The sequence below is a fragment of the Brachyhypopomus gauderio genome, unplaced genomic scaffold (assembly GCF_052324685.1).
Source record: "Brachyhypopomus gauderio isolate BG-103 unplaced genomic scaffold, BGAUD_0.2 sc148, whole genome shotgun sequence".
NCBI lineage: Eukaryota > Metazoa > Chordata > Actinopteri > Gymnotiformes > Hypopomidae > Brachyhypopomus > Brachyhypopomus gauderio.
Genome location: NW_027506969.1, coordinates 92,799 through 117,866, shown reverse-complemented (window position 1 = coordinate 117,866; position 25,068 = coordinate 92,799). Strand labels below are relative to the sequence as shown.

Below are 25,068 nucleotides of genomic sequence, written 5' to 3'. Positions count from 1 at the left end.
CCCACATTAACCTGTTGATCAAGTCTAGTTTTTATCGTTTAAGGAACATCAGCAAACTTAGACTTAGAGTTAGACAATCTTTATTGTCATTCATTGTACACGGGTGTACGCAGAACAAAATTTCATGGCATGTAGGCTCGCACAGTGTACGAGAATTGAGAATTGGATATATAAGAAAGAAAAATAAATTAGATTAAATTAAATGTAACAATATCAATCAATCAATCAATCAAATTTTATTTATATAGCGCTTTTTACAACAGTTGTTGTCACAAAGCAGCTTTACAGCTTTTAGATTATTGCAACAGTCTCCTAGCTGGATGTTCTGGTAAATCGATAAACAAACTCCAGCTGGTTCAGAACACAGCAGCACGAGTTTTAACAAAAACTAAAAAGTTTGATCACATTAGTCCCGTACTATCGTCATTACACTGGCTGCCAATTAGATTCCGTATTGACTATAAAATACTTTTATTAACATATAAAACGCTGCATGGCTTAGCTCCAGACTATCTTAGTGAACTTATTGAACAATATAACCCAGCGCGTTCACTTCGCTCGCAGGACGCAGGGTTATTAACTGTTCCTAGGATCAAAAAGATCACAGCAGGTGGAAGAGCCTTTTCTTTTAAAGCTCCACAATTGTGGAATAATCTTCCTGCCTCTATTCGGGACTCAGACACAGTCTCAATGTTTAAAACTCGATTAAAGACTCATCTGTTTAGTTTGGCCTTTGATTAATCTGTTACATATTTACTACATCTCGTATCTTTTCTCCGAGGTTCACCTGGAGAGTAACATTGCAGTCGGAGCCTACAATACCAGCATCGCTGCTCCGACACGGAATGAAAGCCTGGCGTTCATCAACAGACATTTACAGTGACAATATCATAACCCAGAACTTTCATTTTTACCTTTACTTAGTCTGATTGTGTGATTTGTGTGTGACTTGTGTATTTGTCTGTATTTTGTGTAATCTGTGTGTTAACGGGCCGCCCAATGGAGGATGGGTTCCCTTTTGAGTCTTGGTTCTCCCGAGGTTTCTTCCTATTCCCCACTATCTTAGGGAGTTTTTCCTCGCCACTGTCGCCCTTGGCTTGCTCATTAGGGTTCTGGACCCGTAGTATTGTTAACCTTTTAAATCCTGTAAGGCACTTTGTGACAACATGTGTTGTGAAAAGCGCTATACAAATAAACTTTGATTGATTGACAAGTGCCGAGTCCTAGCCCCCAGTGAGCAAGCCAAAGGCGACAGTGGCAAGGAAAAACTCCCTAGTTTTTTGCATGAGGAAGAAACCTTGAGAGGAACCAAGACTCAGGGGGGGAACCCATCCTCCTCTGGCCGACACCGGTCACCATGACAACAACAACAATTTAGACAGAAAGAAGAGAAAGAAAAGAAAAAATATGTAATAATGTCCATCATGATGTATGCATCCGGTTAGGCAGGAGGTGGCTGGCTCAGGATGGATCGCTGGTCTCCTCATCTCATTATTCCTCAAGCAGGTGGGCAGCCATGTAGAGAAATGAAACAGGGAAAACTAGCTCTGTATGAGGACATGTACAGGACAGGTGAAATTATAAACATTTCTGGAGTGTGGCAGCAACTCCGGCATTTAGTTAAATTATTATAGCCTAGCTAAAAAGGCAGAACCAGAAGGTAACATAGGCTTGGGGGCATTCTGAGACAATGGCATCCGTCCACTGCACTGTCAACAAACTTGAGTGACCACGAGCAGTGACAGGATGACAGCACCAGCGCCCCAGTCTACCATAAAACCCTTCGTCTATGAACCCCTGGATCTGTACTTTTATCTAAGGGGGGATATTGATTATCAAACGCTAAACTAAATAAGTGGGTTTTCAACCTAGACTTAAAGATTGTGACTGTGTCGGAGTCCCGGACACATTTAGGAAGATTATTCCAAAGCTGGGGGGCCTTACAAGAAAAGGCTCTTCCCCCTGCTGTTACCTTATTAATTTTTGGAACTAATAAAAGACCAGCACCCTGTGATCTTAGTGGGCGTGGGGGTTCGTAATAGGAAATAAGTTCCTGAAGGTACTCAGGAGCAAGCCCGTGCAATGCTTTATAAGTTAATAAAAGAATTTTAAAGTCAATACGGAATTTAACTGGGAGCCAATGCAGGGCTGATAGGACTGGACTGATATGCTGAAATTTTCTAGTTCTGGTCAGAACCCTGGCTGCAGCATTTTGAACTATTTGAAGTTTATTTAGATTCCTATTTGAACATCCTGACAGTAGTGCATTGCAATAGATTCCAGTAACCAGGGTTGAGAGAAGACTTCAAGAATATGACAGATGGCATTCCAGGATTCACCAAAGTCCGTGGCGAGAGTGAGCCAACAAGGATCTAGTGTACAAGTGTAGAAGTGCAGAAATGTGAGGGGTCACCGATGATGTTGAGTGAACGGGATATGCGGCGCACTGGTGTGAGGTCCTGGATAGGTGGAAGAGAAGACCCGATGATCTTCTCCGCTGTCCTGAGGTGAGTGGTCTCCCTTAAGGAGCTGGAGATGCTGGTGCACGCTTTTATTACCTCGAGACACGACTACTGTAACTCTCTATTTACATCTATTAGTGTCCGTGCTCGGGGACGCCTCCAGGCTGTTCAGAACGCAGCAGCAAGGTTGCTCACCAAGTCTGGGGGACATTCTCATACCTCACCACTGTTATTTGTGCTTCACTGGCTGCCGGTGGAACAGAGAGTTCATTTTAAGATTGTTTTCTTACTTTTAAATCATTAAGGGGTCAAGCACCACGCTACCTTGGTGACCTCCGACACTGCTATGCACCTCTGAGGGTACTAAGGTCTTCTGAAGCCAACCTCTTGATCGTGCCACGCACCCAGCATAAAACACAAGGTGATCAGGCTTTCGAGGTCATAGCACCCAATCTCTGGAACACTCTGCCCATGGCTTTGAGGACAGCTGACTCTGTGGAAACAACTAAAGACACACTTTTTTAAGCAGGCATTCAAATAATGCTGTTATTTCAGTGTATATTGTGTTAACTTGCTCACTTATTTTATTTAATATTATGTATTTCATTAACAATAACTCTCTCACTATACGATTGTCTTCTATTAATCTCCATCATTGTAAAGCACTTTGTGATTCTGTCTGTGAAAACTTACTTACTGTGTCCCTGCATGTTCAGTAAAACAGTTGTGTGAGTGTGTGTGTGTGCATGAATGTGTGTGTGTGCTTGTGTGCCCAGTGGTGGATGGTGCTCTGTCACTAGGGTCTGTCCTCTCTCCCCTTCCTGCACCCCATTCAGTCCCCCAGGGGGCTGTGGGCTCCGGTAGAGAGTACGCTGTGTGTGATTGGCTACTGCTTCTCGCCAGTGTAAGACAGTGTTAAACCCGTGTTAAAAACTGTAAAGCAATCTTGAAAGGCGCTATATAAATCGAACATTCATTCATTCCTACATACTACACACATATATCACATAGACCATTCACATACACCACACACAACATACACATACACCATTCACATACTACACACACACACCACATACACAAACATCCCACATATGCCACATATATAGTACACATGTGCACACACCACACATACACATCAGACACACAACACACAAATGTAGAAGTCACACACACACACACACACACACACACACACACACACTAGGTCTGATAGCTCTTCTGTAGCTGTGGCCCAAGAGCTCCCAGATATATGGCCAAAGAAACCTCACCTTGTGTTACCACATGGTTTTAGGAATTTAGCATGGTGGGCCATTACTTCAACTTAGGGCTACCAGAAGCAATGTAGGAATTAACTATAAAATGTGTGTGTGTGTGTGTGTGTGTGTGTGTGTGTGTGTGTGTGTGTGTGTGTGTGTGTGTGTGTGTGTGTGTGTGTGTGTGTGTGTGTGTGTGAGAGAGAGAGAGAGAGCGCATCTAAAACTTTGTACTGTGCAAGGAAATAAAAAAATCTCTCCTCCTTTTCTCTTGTCACTACATTCTGGTTTCATTCTCATCCTCTGCAATTTCCTCATTGTCTTTTTCTTTGCGGAAGTGACCCGCGGGTAGGGCGCGCGGGTCTGCGCAGGCAATATAAAGTCTCGTGGACTTCCTTGTATTCACTTTGCATTGCAGCTTTGCTAAAGTCACCGGTGACCGACAACAGGTAGCACGCGACACTTTCCTTACACATTTTGCAGCTCTCTCGCTTATGGCTTCAGAGTAGCTTTCACTCGGGGAATGTTTACCTGTAGATACTAATTTTGTATTAGTGTTTAGTATAGCTAACCATAATTAGATATTTTTTCCAGATAGTGAAATGCAAGTATTTATACATGTAAATACAGTGTATTTACTCATGTTTGTTCAATTGTGTCTTGTCTCCAAGTTTTTAAAGCTCAAGATGAGTTGGGATAGCTACATCACCAATCTTACTGGCGGCGACTGGGTGGACGAAGCCGTTATTGTCGGACACACAAGTGGACAGGAGTCCGTGTGGGCGTCTTCGCCAAACGGGTTCCTGAAAAACATCACGGTACTAATAACGTTGGTGTTTAATGAGAGTGTGGGGTGTGTGTGTGTGTGGGGTGTGTGTGGCAGTGCCGGTGTCCCGCACACACGCTGTTGTCTCCATCACGCCTGATCCTGCTTCAGCCACAGCTGCACTTACAGGACTTTATTACCTTTATGTTGTCCTGAAATACATTTGAAGGGCAGAAAGTTGAAGAAGCATGGAGAAAGTGTAGGTGCGCTGGAGAAGGGATTATTTAGAAAGTATCAGCATGTTCACGTCGTGTTTAGGTGTTCATGCTGCCTGTACAGTGACATCTGTATAATCATCATAGGGTCGAATATAAGTAGTCAAAACTTTGATTTGTGAAAATGGGGTGCTGCTATAATGTTCCGGAGTTTGTGCCGGAGTTTGTTTTGTGTTTTTTCTCTAAACGCCGTGATCTGTAGTTGCAGCTCGACCAAATTTGAGTGATTTCCTTCATAGCGCGCGAGCTCTGTAACGCTCCTTATTTGGTCATGCGAATTAAAGTCGCGCTCGCGATGGAGGAAGTGAAGGGTACTGTCGACTCACTTCCGCCTTCACGCCCACAGGCCGCCTCGCGCCCACAAGCACTTCACATTTCACCGATTACATGCATTGATCACCTCATTAATTATTTGAGTTTAAGACCCCAGGCATTTTGTATTACTTACCTAGAGCAAGTTCCAGGAGAAGGAGGGTGTGGTCAGGTGGTGGTGGTCAGATACTTGCTGAACCTGCTCTAAGTCACTAGTGACAGCAGAGACGGTGGTGCTGTGGTCACAGCGAGGAACATGTTGTGTGCTTGTATTCATGTGACACACTGAACAAAAACTACCAAGAATGGAAAGATTCTTACTCTCATGTACACACACTCGTGCGCACACACACATGCACTCATGCTCACAAATGCAGCGTAGAGCGTGTCACATAACTGCATCTGCACAAGCTCTTAGTACAGGTACATTCACTGCAGCATTGTTGACCTGTATTGCACAGCATGTTAGTGTGTGTGTGTGTGTGTGTGTGTGTGTGTGCTACAGAGTGCAGCTCCGTGCAGTGGTACAGTATAACTGGCTCGATGACCACAGTGGCTACAGTGCTCTCTCTAAGTGACACTGAAATGTATAACTGTATTGTCAAAAATCTGAAAAGCAGATGTGTGTCCAGAAACACTGATATTCGTGTGTGTGTGTGTATTGCACATGTTTGTGTTTTGGAGGGTGATTTACGTAAAACAGCTCCCTTCAAACATGATGACACACGATCAGATCCACAGCTGGAATGTGGGTGTGTTGGTTGGGGTACTGCATTCCAAAAATCCACCAGCATGTTACAGCGTGTGTGAGGGGGTTGGACTACAGTGTGTGCAGAGATGTGATCTCCTCTCCCGTACTGTTCTTGCCCAGGCAGCGGAAGTGAAGGCTCTGTGTGACACAGATCGCAGCAAACTGTTTGCCGGTGGCGTGACCATAGGGGGGAAGAAGTGCACAGTGCTGAGAGACGCCCTGCACGTGGACGGCCAGAACACCATGGACCTCAAAATGAAGACATCAGAACACGACCCTCATCCCTACTCTTTCACCGTGGGCAAAACGTGCAAAGGTCAGATGCATGTGCATGCATACACGCATGCTGACACACATACATACACACATGCGTACATGTGAGCACACACCTTTAACCCTAAACCTAACCCTTACATTTAGGTTTAGACATAACCCTTCTATCGCTCTGTCTGTGTTTCTCAGCTCTGATCATAGCCAAGGGTGTGAAAGACGCACACGGAGGAAAGGTGAACCCTCTCGTCTTTGACATGACTGCTTACCTCAGGAAGCTGAACCTCTGAAGCACTCTGCCATATGTCCTGCTGCATACACACACACACACACACACATTCACACTCGCACACAGTGGTTAAGAGATACAGTTCTGATTGGAGATCAGGTGTGTGCATGGTGTGTGTGTGTGTGTGTGTGAGTTGTCTAATGCTGGTCTGATATCAGAACCCTGTCTCTCGCCACCTTATCTCGGAGAGTTGCTGTCTGTTCTCCACACATACACACACACCTCCACCCAGGTGGTCTGCACCAGCTGTTGGTGTGGAGTGTGGAGACCAGGCTTCAGCCGGCTGATCAACTGGTTATCTGTTCACTGATTGGCTGACAGATGGTACTGCACTGGATGGGCAGAGCTTCATTTTAGGCTGTTTTAACTGTTTACTTGTTTCTTGATGCTGTTACTGAACAAACTGCCCATGTGCAGCCAAATAAAGAGGAAATGTATACCAAGATGGACAAGCCTTTATTTATGGTGTGTGTGTGTGTGGGGGGGGGGGGGGGGGGGGGGGGGTGTGAGTACATGCACTTCTCCTTTCAAAGTGGAGTTACATTATGAACAGTGAGAGGAAAGAACTTTGTCTCTGTTGTGCACACTCACGCACGCTCACATACACACACTCACGCACGCTCACATACACACACTTGCGCACACATATACACTCACGCACACACACACAGAGGGGAACATATGGTTCATTTGCTGTGTGAAGACTGTCCTTAACTGGAAGGTGTGCTAGTGGACAGTGAATTGTAGCTGTGGGTTTGGCTCCATCTGTTGGTAGAGTTATGAAACTTCAAGAGTTGTGGTTTTGATGCAGTTATTTGGCAGAACACCACACACACATATACACACACAGACACACGCTCATGCACACAGACACACATATATACACATATACACACACATATACATACTCATACACACACATATATACAGACACACATGCACACAGACATATATATACACATATACACACACTTATATACATACACTCATACACACATAATCACACACACACAGATATATATACACAAACACTCATACACACACATATGTACACACATATATACTCACACACACATATACACACATATATATACTCACACACACGCATACACACACACACATATACTCCTCTTTCTGACCAGTAGCTCATGGAGAGGGTGTGATGTATTGTCTAGTATAGAAGTGAGTCTGTTGCTAAAGGTGCTCCTCTGTCTGACCAGTAGCTCATGGAGAGGGTGTGATGTGTTGTCCAGTATAGAAGTGAGTCTGTTGTTAAAGGTGCTCCTCTGTCTGACCAGTAGCTCATGGAGAGGGTGTGATGTATTGTCTAGTATAGAAGTGAGTTTGTTGTTAAAGGTGCTCCTCTGTCTGACCAGTAGCTCATGGAGAGGGTGTGATGTATTGTCTAGTATAGAAGTGAGTCTGTTGTTAAAGGTGCTCCTCTGTCTGACCAGTAGCTCATGGAGAGGGTGTGATGTATTGTCCAGTATAGAAGTGAGTTTGTTGAGTGACCTTCTTTCCACCACTTCCTCAAAACCATCCATTGGGCAGCCCAGCACTGAGCTGGCTTTCTTGATCAGTTTGTTGAGCTTCCTGGTGTTTCCTCCTCTGATGATGCTTCCCCAGCAGACTGCTGCAAAGAAGATAGCACCAGCAACAACAGACTGGTAGAAGATCTCCAACAGCTTGCTGCACACATTGAAGGACCTGAGTCGTCTCAGGAAGTATAGTCTGCTCATCCCCTTCTTGTACACAGCGTCAGTGTTGGCCAAACCAGTCCAGTTTGTTGTCCAGCAGCACACCCAGGTACTTGTAGGAGTCTACCAGCTCAATATCCTGACCCATGATGGTGACAGGGCAGATTGTGGACCTCTTCCTTCTGAAGTCCATCACAATCTCTTTGGTTTGGGTCACATTGATGATCAAGTGTTTCCTTTTACACCACCCAACAAATCTGTCCACAAGGTCTCTGTATTCTCCTTCCTATTCGTCTTTGATGCACCCAACCACCACTGAGTTGTCAGAAGATTTCTGAAGGTGACAGAGGTCAGACCTGTACTGGACGTCAGTGGTGTACAGGGTGAAAAGGAAGGGGGAGAGCACAGTTCCCTGTGGCGCACCGATGTTGCTGACCAGATGATCAGACTGGCAGGTTCCGGTTCTCACATACTGGGGTCTAGCAAACAGGTAGTCCAGCACCCAGTGGATCATGGGCTTATCCACCATCATCTTAATCATCTTAATTATGTTGTACATTATCTTCTCACCCTGAAGCTACACTGTAGAATAATGTGGAACATTCTAACACTCACTAACACATCACACACATCACAGTGGATCGTGTCATACACTCAAGTGCTGTAGTGTTCAGCAGTAGCGAACCGTGACCGTTAAAATTGGGCCCGCTCCCACTGCAATTAAAAAACAAATTAAGAATCCAGACGACAGTCCAGCTTTAGAAACGCAATAAACAATAATATCTGTACTAGATAACTTCTTAAGCAAAATAAGGTTAACAGCTCCGTGTTCCTCGGGAGCGGAATATGTAAACAACGCGCACGAGGACATCAAAGGACTGAATCGAAACTAGCTAGCGGTGGTGCTAACGACAGCTAGCGTCGCCACTGCGGGCGGAAATGATCATACAGTTAAGCCCGCCCACTAAGAGGGAAGATATGATTGGTCAATTTTACTGTCATTTGAAACTGGTATTGCGCTGAATTATAACTGCCAGGCCCTCTGTAAATGAACAGCGGTCATCACAGTCCTGATAGGGGGAGACACAGACTCACAGGCTTCCACTCAACCCCTCACCTTCCAACACAGATTGAATAGACACGGGTGAAAAATTTATTTGCTTATATATTTGTAATTGTTAGATGTCGAATGTCAAACTGTAAGTAGATAAAATAAAATTGGATAAATTATATTATATATATTTATGTTTTAAGAATATTTTAGGCCCTCTGAGAGGGCGTAGAGGGCCTTGACGGTTCCCCACTGGTGTTCAGAACACACACACCCACTGTTGTGTACGGATGTGTTCACTGAACGTGGTCATGTGTTTTGTGAATTCTGTACATTAACAATTCAGTTAAACACTGAACGTAAATGTGAGCAGCACTCACATGCACGTTTATCACTCACACACGTTTATCACTGAACACTCACACACGTTTATCATTCACATACGTTTATCACTGAACACTCACACACGTTTATCACTCACACACGTTTATTACTCACACATTTATCAATCACACACCTTTATCGCTCACACACATTTATCACTCACACACCTTTATCACTCACACACCTTTATCACTCACACATCTTTATCACTCGCATACGTTTATCACTGAACACTCACACACGTTTATCACTCACACACGTTTATCACTGAACACTCACACACCTTTATCACTCACACACATTTATCAATCACACACCTTTATCGCTCACACACATTTATCAATCACACACCTTTATCGCTGACACACCTTTATCGCTCACACACCTTTATCACTCACACACATTTATCACTCACACACCTTTATCACTCACACACATTTATCACTCACACACCTTTATGACTCACACACATTTATCACTCACACACATTTATCGCTCACACACCTTTATCACTCACACACATTTATCACTCACACACCTTTATCACTCACACACATTTATCACTCACACACCTTTATCACTCACACACCTTTATCAATCACACACATTTATCTCTCGCACATCTTTATCAATCACACACATTTATCACTCACACACCTTTATCACTCACACACATTTATCACTCACACACATTTATCACTCACACACCTTTATCAATCACACACATTTATCTCTCGCACATCTTTATCACTCACACACCTTTATCACTCGCACACCTTTATCAATCACACACATTTATCACTCACACACCTTTATCACTCGCACACATTTATCACTCACACACATTTATCACACACACAGTTATCTTATCACTCACACACCTTTATCACACACACATTTATCACTCACACACCTTTATCACTCACACACATTTATTACTCACACACCTTTATCACTCACACACATTTATCACTCACACACCTTTATCACTCACACACATTTATCACTCACACACATTTATCACTCACGTACCTTTATCACTCACACACCTTTATCACTCACACACATTTATCACTCACACACCTTTATCACTCACACACATTTATCACTCACACACCTTTATTACTCACACACATTTATCACTCACACACCTTTATCACTCACACACCTTTATTACTCACACACCTTTCACTCGGACACATTTATCACTCACACACCTTTATCACTCGCACACATTTATCACTCGCACACCTTTATCACTCACACACCTTTATCAATCACACATTTATCACTCACACACATTTATCAATCACACATTTATCACTCACACACCTTTATCACTCACACACCTTTATCACTCACACACATTTATCACTCGCACACCTTTATCAATCACACATCTTTATCACTCACACACCTTTCACTCGCACACATTTATCACTCACACACATTTATCACTCACACACCTTTATCACTCGCACACCTTTATCAATCACACACATTTATCACTCGCACACATTTATCACTCACACACCTTTATCACTCACACACCTTTATCACCTAGTCCTAGTATCCAGAACACAAACACCACTATGAAACCTCTCAAATAGCTAGTATTAGCCATAGAATAGGAAATGCGTAGTGTGTGTGTTTGAGAGAGAGAGAGAGAGAGAGACAGAGAGAGGGAGAGAGTGCATGTGTGTGTGTGAGAGAGGGAGAGTGCGTGCGTTGTGTGCCCTTTTAGAACCCAAACCCACTCTCATATTTTCCATTTAAAGTGAACTCTGACCTTTCTTTGAAGTGACAATTTTTACAAGGGAGCATCTCAATTTTACACTGTTGCAGTAAAAATGAATCACTTCACCATATGTACAGACGGGAAGCGAGAGAGATTAAAAATTGTAATTTAAAGTTTTCAGAGATACAGGATGTTTCTGAGGTCTTTCATCGCCTATGTGTAGTGAGTGTAGACCCAGTAGGCCTGTGTTTAGTGAGTATAAACCCCTGTTCATTGCCACGCAATGAATTACTGTAACACTCATCTCCCTTTACACTCCCTGTGGATTAATGTGATGTTGATATTTTAATGTAATTCATACACTCAGCTGCCAAGGGTTTAAGTGATTGAAGGTTTTAAGTGATTCTGACTGGTGTTGCACATGGGGAAAACCTGCCACATACACTTACATCGTCATGGTTACAATCAACCTGTCACACACACTGACATCGTCATGGTTACAATCAAGCATGATGGAAGCTGCCCCCACGCAGCTGACTTAACGATTAAACATTTAAAGAAGTTCATGTGTAAAGTTTTCTCTTGAGTACTTCAAGCTGTGTCTTCGTTACAGGAGCGGTTATGGTCAGTTGCCAGACGCTCCCTAACGTGTACGCCATATACGGCCCTGTCGCCTCTATAAATTGCGCAGTTGAATTTGGGGCGTGAATTCGCAGTCAGACACACAGGCGACCCCGTTACAGACCACACTCAGGTAATGAAACATAAAACGCACTTTTTGCCGACTTCGTGTGCATTCTGCTAATTTAACATTGTTAAGACACTTGATGCCTTTTGTAAGCACGAGCACGAGCGACCTGAAGGTTTACTGCAGCAGTTCCTGTTTGGAGGAGTGGAGCTGGCTCTGCGGAACGATCCCCGCTACGAGTGCACATATCTCACACAAACTTCTTCACAGAGTAGCACTTAAAGCCCTAAACTCGAGCGAAATGGGTGAAGTCCGTGGACGCGTGTTGAATGTATTTAGGGTGTAGGTCGCGCGACATCTCCGTAAATAGAACGTTCCCCACGCGCGCGCCCGGGCCGCACGACGTCAGCGCCCTACAGGTCCAGAAGACTAAAGTATGTGGAGATATGAAGTATGTGGAGATATAAAGAACCACAATGGGTTTAAAGTGACCGATATCGCGAGGTCGCGTGTTCGTTGGCCAATACAACTGGATCAAAATGAGTTTGGATTTTATTCCCTGTTTGAAACGGCGCAAGTGGCTTCTTCCCCTTTTAGGACAAAGTTCAGTTAGGAAATGATGAGCTGCATTGCGACAGGTGCGCACAGCCCTGTGTGTTTGACCTCAAACGTGCACTTGTGCAGCCTCTCAACCACGAGATGACTCACTGACTCGTGATCGCTCTTTTGAGCCGGACTGGTGACAGGTGAGTTAAGGTTGTATCTGCGAGTCTAGATCCGTGACGCATTCGGCCCGTGTGGCCTGTGTCTGGTTTATGGTGATGATCTGACCTGTATATTGTAGGCATATCGACCTGTAGGAGCGGCTCATCTCCTGAGACGGTGAAAAATACTTGTCGAGAGTGTGAGGTCATGCGTGTTCAGATACTGTGATGACTGTCCACGATCTCGTCCTCTTTGGCTCTGTTTACTTCTGTTTCATTTATATAGGCAAATTAATCTGTTCAGTTTATGGGGCATCATTACACAAGTCGATAATTTAGTACTCAACTCATTTCTGTGGTTTGTTCAAGCTGCACTTCCCACTGGAAGCTACAGAGGGCGACAAAGTCCCCCTTGTGGAGACTTCAGTTTGTCCACCCATTTACAGATATGACAATTCATAAATTTTAGGGTTTGATTGGGTCCTGCCAGATGTGTGTGCAAGCTCCGAGCTTTCCGAGCTTCAGTTGGGCTTCATCAGCAGATTGGATGGGGTTAGATTGTTGGATTGGTCTGCCAGTCTCCTGGAATATTCCACAAATTCCACACACACACACCAAGGTCAGAATGTTTCCACAGAAATGTCAGGGTTCAGTAGGGCTCTGAAAAAGGTCACCTAGACTCTTGAGTTGAGCTCTATAGACATTACACCACATGTCCTGTGTTCCTCTAAGTGTCATTCCTCAGAACTGGAATGAGTTCCTGCAGGCCTGCATGTGCTTCTGTTCTTGTCTGTAAAGCGTCCTTAGGTACTTTGCGCTATACAAGTGGAAATTATTATTGCTATAAACAATATTATGTGTACGTGAATATGGAAGATGATTAAGTTTGACACCCCTCCCCCCCAGGATGTCAATCACAAAAATTATTGCCCGTGAGATCCTCGACTCCCGAGGAAACCCTACTGTGGAAGTGGACCTGTACACTGCCAGAGGTGTATATACACACACACACACACACACACACACACACGTGTATATACTGGTGTAGGCCTAAGGCAGAAGGATGGACATTATAACATTTTCTCTACATGATGATGAGCACAAGAGCAATGTCTGGCTTGGCCCCTCCCCCTCCTCCCCCACACCCCTCCCCCTCCTCCCCCACACCCCTCCCCCTCCTCCCCCACACCCCTCCCCCTCCTCCCCCACACCCCTCCCCCTGCTCCCCCACACCCCTCCCCCTGCTCCCCCACACCCCTCCCCCTGCTCCCCCACACCCCTCCCCCACACCCCTCCCCCTCCTCCCCCACACCCCTCCTCCCCCACACCCCTCCTCCCCCACACCCCTCCTCCCCCACACCCCTCCCCCTCCTCCCCCACACCCCTCCCCCTCCTCCCCCACACCCCTCCCCCTGCTCCCCCCACACCCCTCCCCCTGCTCCCCCACACCCCTCCCCCACACCCCTCCCCCACACCCCTCCCCCTGCTCCCCCACACCCCTCCCCCTCCTCCCCCACACCCCTCCCCCTGCTCCCCCACACCCCTCCCCCTCCTCCCCCAGGTCGTTTTCGTGCTGCTGTTCCCAGTGGGGCGTCTACTGGAGTCCATGAGGCTCTGGAACTGCGTGACGGAGACAAGGGCCGCTACCTCGGCAAAGGTACACACACATACACACGTACTTAAACCACACGTGCACAAAACACACACTCGGGCCATGGGCTGAAACACCTGTTACATCCTTACTCAGAGTTTTGAAGTGTGTGTGTGTTTGTGTGTATCAGGGACTCAGAAGGCTGTGGACCATGTGAATAAGGACATCGCTCCCAAACTGATTGAGAAGGTAAAACTCAATTACCAGCGTGCTGAAGCTTGGAAATATTTACCATGAGCACCAAGGTCTTTGTGTGTGTGTGTGTGTGTGTGTGTGTGTGTGTGTGTGTGTGTGTGTGTGTGTGTGTGTGTGTGACACTTCTCTGCTTGTGTGACGACAGAAACTCAGTGTTGTTGAACAGGAGAAGATCGATAAGTTCATGCTGGAGCTTGATGGAACTGAGAACAAATGTAGGTGCAACACGCACGCACGCACGCACACACACACACACACACACACACACAAATCTGTGGCTCCCATCTCACACGCAGGCACACACACACACACACGGCTTCCCATCACACATGCACTCCTTAAGACTGGGACTGGGTCTCTCTGTGTGTGTGTGTGTGTGTGTGTGTGTAGCCAAGTTTGGTGCCAATGCCATCCTGGGAGTGTCTCTGGCCGTGTGTAAGGCTGGCGCGGCGGAGAAGGGTGTTCCCCTCTACCGACACATCGCAGACCTCGCTGGGAACAAAGACGTCATCCTACCTGTGCCGGTGGGTGGGAGGTTCCTTAAGTAGCATGTGTGTAAACACTGGTGTGGTGCTGGGTTGTAATGTCATAATGCCACAAAGGGATTGGTGATCCAACTTGTGTGATGCACGTGATCAGAGCTGCACCCCTCCCCACTCCCCTCTGCAGGCGTTTAACGTCATCAACGGGGGCTCCCATGCCGGGAACAAGCTGGCCATGCAGGAGTTCATGATTCTGCCAGTAGGGGCGAGCTGCTTCAGCGAGGCAATGCGCATTGGTGCTGAGGTCTACCACAACCTGAAGAACGTCATCAAAGCAAAATACGGAAAAGACGCCACCAACGTGGGAGACGAGGGCGGCTTCGCCCCCAACATCTTGGAGAACAACGAGGGTGTGTAGGACCTGCTGACGTCTGCGTTCATGTGTGTAACTCTGGACCTGCTGACGTCTGCGTTCGTGTGTGTGTAGCTCTAGACCTGCTGACGTCTGCGTTCGTGTGTGTGTAGCTCTAGACCTGCTGAAGTCTGCCATAGAGAAGGCTGGGTATCCTGATAAGATCATTATTGGAATGGATGTGGCTGCCTCCGAGTTTCATAAAGCAGGAAAATACGACTTGGACTTCAAGTCTCCAGACGACTCCAGCCGCTACATCTCAGGAGGGCAGCTGGGAGATCTTTACAAGAGCTTCATCAAGAACTACCCAGGTACACGCGCACGCTCGCACGCATCCTGCTTTGTGATTTGCTGTGGGGTTCGTGTTGGTTGATGTGTTGCACACTTGTCCTGCAGTGATGTCCATCGAGGACCCTTTTGACCAGGATGACTGGGAGAACTGGTCAAAGTTCACTGGCTCTGTGGACATTCAGGTGGTGGGGGATGATTTAACCGTCACCAACCCCAAACGCATCCAGCAGGCCGTGGAGAAGAAGGCCTGCAACTGTCTGCTGCTCAAGGTCAACCAGATCGGCAGCGTTACAGAGTCCATACAGGCGTGAGTACAGACAGCCATGACCCTTGACCCTAATGTATGACTCTGTAGATGTCGTTGAGCCAGTCCAGCCAGCAGGGAAGAGCCCTCGCCACAGTGGAACCAACACATGCCTTCTGTGTCTTTAGCTGTAAGCTGGCCCAGTCCAACGGCTGGGGTGTGATGGTGAGTCATCGCTCAGGGGAGACGGAGGACACCTTCATTGCTGACCTGGTCGTTGGTCTTTGCACTGGACAGGTAATGTACCTGGCTACTACCGGGTTCACATCTCTGGGGTTTATGGCCAGAGCTACTAATGATTTTGTTTTTGCTTAAACAGATCAAGACCGGCGCCCCCTGCAGGTCGGAAAGGCTGGCGAAGTATAACCAGCTGATGAGGTTGGTGTTCTCAAACCAAATGATGCCAGTGAGCTGCTGTGGTGATTCATGTTAACCTGGTCTGGCTCCCCCTGTAGGATCGAGGAGGAACTGGGAGAGAAGGCGAGGTTTGCTGGTAGAGACTTCCGTCACCCTAAAGTTAACTGAACTGTGGACCTTCATCATCCTCATCCTCACAACATTCTCAGACTAATGTCTTGCAGTTTCAGAACAATTCACAAGTTTTGAAATAAAAAGGAGCACTTAAACCGTTTAAACTGTGACTGTGTCAATAAGTCAGTAGCTGCATTCCAGTACTGGGGATGGAGGCTAATGCATCTCTGAATTCATTTTCGACATGGTGTGGTCAGACGAATTATACATGACCCAACTGTGTGTGTGTGTGTGTGTGTGTGTGTGTTATTCATTCCCCCACTCTGACGTCTGCTCGTGTAGGCCACTCCCCCACTCTGACGTCTGCTCGTGTAGGCCACTCCCCCACTCTGACGTCTGGGCCCATGCATGTGTGAAAGGAAAATGAGGTTTTGCATTTAGGAGCAGCGATCACTTAGCAACGGTCAGCATGCAGAAACTTCAGCATAAGTTTAATGACCCAGAAACCCAAATGAGTAAGAAAGAGGGTGTGAGAGAAAGTGTGTGTGTGTGTGTGTGTGTGTGTGTGTGTACATATACTGGAAGTTGTGGAATATAGCAGAGAGGTTGTGGCTCACACATGTACACAAACTGAGCTTTGACAGGTGGAAATGACATGAACAGCAGCAGCATTGGAGATCTGAGGCTTGATCAAACAAGCAGGAGGTTAGACCAGATCTCCTCCCACTAACACCTGCTGGCGTTGGACCAGATCTCCTCCCACTAACACTGACAAGGGCTTTTACTTCTATATTGAACTCTGTCGGCATTATACAAAATGTAGTAGGACCTACACATTATCAAAATCATACCCTAGATTTAATCTTAACGCTGGATATCGATGTAGATAATATAAATAAAACCGCAAACCGTAGCAAACTGATCACTATTTAGTCCAATTCGCTAAATCCATCCATACACATCCGCTCGTCTCCTCGGCAGTGTATAAAGCGCTCAATAAATTCATCAACAGCAACACAGTTTATTGAAACCCTCCCTGATTTAACTGCTTTAGCTCATTCGCCATCCGATCCAGGAGAGTTAGATAGTCTAACCGACTGCTTAGAGAATACCTGCAGATCAGCACTAGATATAGTAGCTCCACTCAAATATAAAAAGGCTAGATCCAAAAATCTCGCCCCGTGGTACATTGACCAAACTAGAAACGTAAAACAAATAGCACGTAAATTAGAGTGGAAATGGCGATCTACTAAATTGGAAGTATTCCACTGTGCCTGGAAGGATAGCATCATTGAATATAAACGGGCACTCACTAAAGCACGCTCAGCATACTTAGCCTCACTGATAGAGAAAAATAAAAACAATCCTAGATTTCTTTTTAATACTATTTCTAAACTTACAAAAAACCAAGCAGGTGCAGAACCTCAGATTCCATTAAACCTCACTAGTAATGTATTTATAGATTTCTTTGATAATAAAATAGAGAATATTAGAAAAAATATAAAACCTTTTAATACAACGGGTATGTCATCTGGTTTGGTTGATATTGATTTAAATTACATACCAGGGGAAAAACTTGATGCTTTTCATCCACTCCCACAATCAGAATTAGAGAAAATAATTTCTTCCTTAAATTGTACTACCTGCACACTAGACTCAGTTCCCTCAAAGTTATTAAAAGAAGTATTACCAGCTGTAACTGAACCTCTTCTAACTATAGTTAACTCATCCATTACAATAGGTCACATGCCCAAATCATGTAAACTAGCAGTTATTAAACCACTGATCAAGAAACCAAATCTTGATCCGACTGTCCTATCTAATTATAGACCCATTTCGAACACATCATTTATATCTAAGATCTTAGAAAAAGCTGTTGCCCAGCAATTATGCCTATATCTGCATAGGAATAACATATTTGAAAAGTTCCAATCTGGTTTTAGGCCCCATCAGAGTACTGAAACAGCATTAGTCAAAGTAACAAATGATCTCCTCCTTGCTTCAGATCAAGGCTATGTATCACTGTTAGTGCTTCTTGATCTTAGTGCAGCTTTCGACACAATTGATCATAGGATCTTGCTAAAGCGGTTAGAATGCTGGGTTGGAGTCTCAGGCACAGCCCTTTCATGGTTTTATTCTTACTTGACAAATCACCATCAGTTTGTAGAGCTCAATAATATTCCATCCAAACGTACAATAGTTAAATATGGGGTCCCGCAAGGCTCCATCTTAGGACCACTATTATTTACATTATATATGCTACCATTGGGCACAGTTATAAACAAACATGGTGTCAATTTTCACTGCTATGCAGATGACACTCAACTTTACATATCAGCCAAACCTGATGACAAACTCAGTTTAGGAAAAATTGAGGCCTGTGTAAGAGATATTAAATGCTGGATGTTTCTAAACTTCCTCCAACTAAATGAGGACAAAGTTCTCCTTGTGGGCCCTAAGGCCGCAAGACAAAAAATTCCAGATCTAATGCTTAATCTTGCAGACTACCCCATTACACCTGGCACAGTAGCCAAAAACCTAGGCGTCATACTCGACTCTGACCTATCATTTGATAAATACATAGATAATACTACTAGGATAGCTTTTCTACATCTCCACAACATTGCCAAATTAAGAAATGCATTATCACAGGATGATGCAGAAAAAGTGGTGCATGCCTTTGTTAGCTCTAGATTAGACTACTGCAATGCATTACTGTCAGGATGTTCAAATAGGAATCTAAATAAACTTCAAATAGTTCAAAATGCCGCAGCCAGAGTTCTGACCAGAACTAGAAAATTTCAGCATATTAGACCAGTCCTATCAGCCCTGCATTGGCTCCCAGTTAAATTCCGTATTGATTTTAAAATTCTATTATTAACATATAAAGCACTGCACGGGCTTGCTCCTGAATACCTCCAGGAACTTATTTCCTACTATGAACCCCCACGTCAACTAAGATCACAGGGTGCTGGTCTTTTATTATTTAAACTTATTTAGTTTAGCGTTTGATAATTAACAACCCCCCTTAGATAAAGGTACAGATCCAGGGGCTCATAGACGAAGGGTTTTATGGTAGACTGAGGCGCTGGTGCTGTCGTCCTGTCACTGCTCGTGGTCACTCAAGTTTGTTGACAGGGCAGTGGATGGATGCCATTGTCTCAGAATGCCCCCAAGCCTATGTTACCTTCTGGTTCTGCCTTTTTAGCTAGGCTGTAATCGTTTAACTTAATGCCGGAGTTGCTGCCACACTCCAGAAATGTGTTTAATTTCATCTGTCCTGTACATGTCCTCATACAGAGCTAATTTTCCCTGTTTTATTTTTTCCACATGGCTGCCCGCCTGCTCGAGGAAAAATGAGATGAGGAGAGACAAGCGAGTTATCCAGTGCCAGCCACCTTCTGCCTGACCGGATAGCCTACACCATGATGGACATTACTACATATTTTCCTTTTCTTTATTTCTTTCTGTATAAATTGTTGTTGTTGTCATGGTGACCGGTGTCGGCCAGAGGAGGATGGGTTCCCCCCCTGAGTCTTGGTTCCTCTCAAGGTTTCTTCCTCATGCAAAAAACTAGGGAGTTTTTCCTTGCCACTGTCGCCCTTGGCTTGCTCACTGGGGGCTAGGACTTGGCACTTGTAAAGCTGCTTTGTGACAGCAGGTGTTAGTGTCCTCCCACTAACACCTGCTGGCGTTGGACCAGATCTCCTCCCACTAACACCTGCTGGCGTTGGACCAGATCTCCTCCCACTAACACTGGTTGGTGTTTGACTACACCTCCTCACTATAACTCGGAAATGCAGCAAGCAGCACTGTTTATCCTGAGGAAACAAAGACCGTCATTGGCCTAAACAGCTAAGGGGGAGGTGCCCAGAGTGGGTAACAGCTAAACTCTGACCCTGACTCTAACCTCTAACCCTAACATCTCACTGCAAAGCCAAAGGTGGCAACAAAGGCTGGTATGTAGCCTTTTCTCTAGTGAAAACGGTGTTCTGCACAAAGACTGGTGTGCATACTCTGGTGAAACCTCACTGTTCCACATACACACACAGACACAGGACATAAAAAGCCCCTACACATGTCTTTGACTATATCTCTACTCTCTGGCTTGTATACAGGTCTGGCCCAAATGTCTACTGTCATGGACTACACTCACTGTTCACTCACTGTTAGCTACATGGCAAAACAGTAACTTAATTGCTAGGTTTGCTGATGATGCCACCGTAGTGGGTGGCCTATAGAGATGAGGTGAGCTAATGGGAGGAGTGGAGCAAAGTGAACCATCTCCCAAATTTAAACAAGACAAAGGAGGTGGTGGTGGACTTCAGAAGGACACACGTTCCTCTCAGTCTGAACATTGTGGAGATGGTGAGCAGCTTCAAGTCCTGTATTGCACATTTCTCAGAACCTTACCAGGCCCTGAACATATCTGCCACCAAGAAGCAGGCCCAACAGAGACTAACATCTAACCGTAACTAACGTCTAACCGTAACTAACATCTAACCGTAACTAACATCTAACCGTAACTAACATTAAACGTGAACATTAAAAAGCATCCAGCAGCATCATGGACAAACACTTACCCACATGTACTAATGGAGAAAAATAAAGAATCATGAATCTTGAATTGCTGGGTTGGTGCTGGACCAGAAATCTAGTTACTCACTGTGTTGGTACCGGATTACGTTGGAACTGGACAGTCCATTTACCACAATGGTCTAGTGTTTTGGCTGGTGTTGGGTTATGGTTATTGTTGGGGTCATTGTAGCTGGTATTGGGCGGTCATTGGGTTATTGTTGGGGTAGTTGAAGCTGGTGTTGGGTTATTGTTGGGGTAGTTGTAGTTGGTGTTGGATTATTGTTGGGGTAGTTGTAGCTGGTGTTGGGTTATTGCTGGGGTAGTTGTAGCTGGTGTTGGGTTATTGTTGGGGTGATGTGGCGCTAGTGTTGGGTGGTATTGGGGACCTGTGTTGGGACGAATGTTAGAGGAAAGTTCTGTGGGGGGTAAGTAGTGTGCGTCATAGAGAGGAACGAGACTCAACCTGCCATCCATCACTCAGATAAATGTGTGTGTGTGTGTGTGTGTGTGTGTGTGTGTGTGATGCAGAGGTCAAAGACAGACAAAAAGAACATGTGGGAGTGACTTTGGGAATGTATGAGTAGTGTCAATCAATCAATCAATCAAATTTTATTTATATAGCGCTTTTTACAACAGTTGTTGTCACAAAGCAGCTTTACAAGTGCCGAGTCCTAGCCCCCAGTGAGCAAGCCAAAGGCGACAGTGGCAAGGAAAAACTCCCTAGTTTTTTTGCATGAGGAAGAAACCTTGAGAGGAACCAAGACTCAGGGGGGGAACCCATCCTCCTCTGGCCGACACCGGTCACCATGACAACAACAACAATATAGACAGAATGTAGACAGAATGTAAAAGATGCAATAATGTCCATTTAGACCGAAAAAGATGTAATAATGTCCATCATGGTGTAGGCATCCGGTTAGGCAGGAGGTGGCCGGCCAGGATGGATCGCTTGTCTCTCCTCATCTCATTATTCCTCAAGCAGGCGGGCAGCCATGTGGAGAAATGAAACAGGGAAAATTAGCTCTGTATGAGGACATATACGGGACAGGTAAAATTATAAACATTTCTGGAGTGTGGCAGCAACTCCGGCACTAAGTTAAATTATTACAGCCTAGCTAAAAAAAGGCAGAACCAGAAGGTAACATAGGCTTGGGGGCATTCTGAGACAATGGCATCCGTCCACTGCACTGTCAACAAACTTGAGTGACCACGAGCAGTGACAGGATGACAGCACCAGCACCCCAGTCTACCATAAAACCCTTCGTCTATGAACCCCTGGATCTGTACCTTTATCTAAGGGGGATATTAATTATCAAACGCTAGACTAAATAAGTGGGTTTTCAACCTAGATTTAAAGATTGTGACTGTGTCAGAGTCCCGGACACATTTAGGAAGATTATTCCAAAGCTGGGGGGCCTTATAAGAAAAGGCTCTTCCCCCTGCTGTTACCTTGTTAATTTGTGGAACTAATAACAGACCAGCACCCTGTGATCTTAGTTGACGTGGGGGTTCATAGTAGGAAATAAGTTCCTGGAGGTATTCAGGAGCAAGCCCGTGTAGTGCTTTGTATGCTAATAATAGAATTTTAAAATCAATACGAAATTAGTGTCTCTCTCTCACTCTCTCTCTCTCTGTCCGTCTTTCTTGGTTGCTGTGGCGTGACCGTCTTAGGTCGTCACTGGGGAAACTCTCCCTCTGTGTGGAACTATTGTGTCTCTGTTACATTACATACGCACAGGAGGAAATAGTTCCTGCGTGGTTGTCGTTTCCAGGGGGAAGTTTTATGGGGGGCGGAACCTGAAAGGGTCAGGGGTCATAGAACTGTGTTATTTCTCTACACCGTCATAAAAGAGGAAGAAACTGTAAAAAGAACAGTGTGTGTGTGAGTGTGAGTGTGTGTGTGTGTGTGTGTGTGTGTGTGTGTGTGTGTGTGTGTGTGTGTGTGTGTGTGTGTGTGTGTGTGTGTGTGTGTGTGTGTGTGAGTGTGTGTCTACATTATAGTCCAACTTCACAGGCAGGCTCTTTGGCATGTCTCTCTGTCTCACACACGTCTCAAAGGCGTCTGTGGAAGTGGTGAAGAGCAGAACAAGCTGCTGAGTGGAACTGTGGTCTAGTGGGAACAGAGACCTGGACACACTGATTTACAGAGAACAGAGACCTGGACACACTGATTTACAGAGAACAGAGACCTGGACACACTGATTTACAGGATGGTTGAATGATCAGAAAGACACGAACACAGGCAGACAGGAGGGATTAATGATCAGAGAGCTGATCAAGTTATATCCAATGAATACAGTCAGATCATTAGAGTGGAGCTGAAAAGATTGAGGAGCAAAAAAGGGAAACTAGGATGAGAGAAGGAGACAGGTAGAGAGACAGATGAGAGGGAGACAGAGAGAGACAGGTGAGAGGGAGACAGAGAGAGAGACAGGTGAGAGGGAGACACAGAGAGAGAGACAGGTGAGAGGGAGACATAGAGAGAGAGAGGTGAGAGGGAGACATAGAACAGGAGACATGAGAGAAAGACAGGAGAGGGAGACAGATGAAAGAGAGACAGATGAGAGTTTGGATGCATGCTGGCATTGCCGAGGGTAACGCGTTGGAATGTGTGACATCACAGTGCTTCCCTTTAAAATGGCCGCCCTGGCGTCCGCTGTTAGACGCATGTTGCCTCTGCAGCACAGAAGTGAGGTCACTCTCTTACCCAGCTCTACAGCACCGCACTATGTCTGACTGATTCTCCCCTTGAGAATCTGAGTATTTGTTAGGAGTGTAAGACTTTACCATTGTTTAAATCTCGGGATGACTCCTTGCCTTCTTCCACAATTCCTCATCTGCATCGTCATGGTGACACAGGTGGCAAGTAAACCATCACCACGGAGACCAGAATCTGAGGTGAGTGTTAGGCACATTGTCATCATGTCCAAACAGAGTTCATCTTTTCTCCTCAGCTGTCAGACCACAGAATGTTCTCACGTTTCAGGTGCAGTGGTGTGTGTGTGAGTGTGTGTGTGGAGGTTGGCAGGAAAACACAAAACACTAAACCTTCAGGGTTAAGTGTATCTGTGTTTTGTTCATCAGAGTACAGTTTTGAGACAGCAGGAATATCTTAAAATAAATTAATCAGTAAACCAAACATCTAGAGTTTGCATCAGAGATGCTGCAGTGGTGAGTGTGTGTGCGTGCGTGTGTGTGTGTGTGTGTGCGCGTGTGTGTGTGTGTAGAGTTTGCATCAGAGACACTGCAGCGCTCTCATGTCTGAGGGAGTCGTTTCTAAACTAATGCCCGGGACAAATGTATGTTACATAACTACTGTACAGTGGCCTGTAGTGTTATTAGTTATTTCACAGGTTGTGACTGGCTTTAATTGGCTTTTTACCATCTACCTTTTGCTATGAGATTCAGTTTGAAGAATTAATTAATTCTTAATTCTCAATTAATTAATTGACAATAAAATGATGCATGCTTGTGTTTGCATGCACATGTGTTGCTGTGTGTTTGTGTTGCTAGGTGTGTCTGTAAACCTGTGTGGGTGTGTTTATATACATGTGTATGTATACCTGTGTGGGTGTGTTTATATACATGTGTATGTATACCTGTGTGGGTGTGTTTGGTGTTGGTTTGTGTATGCATGTTTATGTGTTTGGTGTTTGTGTGTTTATTTTGTGTGTCTCTGTGTGTGTGTGTTTGTTTGTGTATGCATGTTTATGTGTTTGGTGTTTGTGTGTTTATTTTGTGTGTGTGTGTGTGTTTGTGTGTGTGTTTGTGTTTCTCTACTTTTCGACGGCAGTTACGACGGGTGCGTTTAGTGGGAGCATGCGGCTACATGGAGTGTGTGTGTCTGTACATTGCACGTCATGATAGACTAGTCGACTTGATATCAGTTCAAATTCCATACGCAAAGAATGAATCCATTTTTAAACACTCTACAGTTAGACCTGAGTGGTTTAATGTAACATCTGAAATATTTCAAGGAGTTGCTAATACACCAGATATCATTTGTATTTCTCAGAGTCAGAAGCGGGTTATAATATACGA

General features: G+C 45.1%; 2 protein-coding genes across 3 annotated transcripts; both read left to right on the top strand.

The window, feature by feature from the left end:
• The first annotated feature begins 4,012 nt into the window (after positions 1–4,012).
• LOC143500404 (profilin-1-like) lies at positions 4,013–6,824 on the top strand. Its single transcript, XM_076994525.1, has 4 exons — positions 4,013–4,167; positions 4,390–4,536; positions 5,943–6,138; positions 6,285–6,824. The coding sequence occupies exons 2-4, from the start codon at positions 4,405–4,407 to the stop codon at positions 6,380–6,382; spliced, it is 426 nt and encodes a 141-aa protein (XP_076850640.1). The 5' UTR covers positions 4,013–4,167; positions 4,390–4,404; the 3' UTR covers positions 6,383–6,824.
• A 5,062-nt stretch (positions 6,825–11,886) lies between these two features.
• LOC143500403 (beta-enolase) lies at positions 11,887–16,613 on the top strand. Of its 2 annotated transcripts, none has more exons than XM_076994522.1 (12): positions 11,887–12,005; positions 13,550–13,635; positions 14,205–14,300; positions 14,425–14,483; positions 14,635–14,704; positions 14,880–15,013; positions 15,159–15,381; positions 15,497–15,694; positions 15,780–15,981; positions 16,107–16,215; positions 16,298–16,356; positions 16,434–16,613. In XM_076994522.1, the coding sequence occupies exons 2-12, from the start codon at positions 13,551–13,553 to the stop codon at positions 16,501–16,503; spliced, it is 1,305 nt and encodes a 434-aa protein (XP_076850637.1). In that variant the 5' UTR covers positions 11,887–12,005; position 13,550; the 3' UTR covers positions 16,504–16,613. The 2 variants fall into 2 exon arrangements, with proteins under 2 accessions (XP_076850637.1, XP_076850638.1); XM_076994523.1 differs by lacking the exon at positions 11,887–12,005 and adding an exon at positions 12,528–12,685.
• The last annotated feature ends 8,455 nt before the right edge of the window (positions 16,614–25,068 follow it).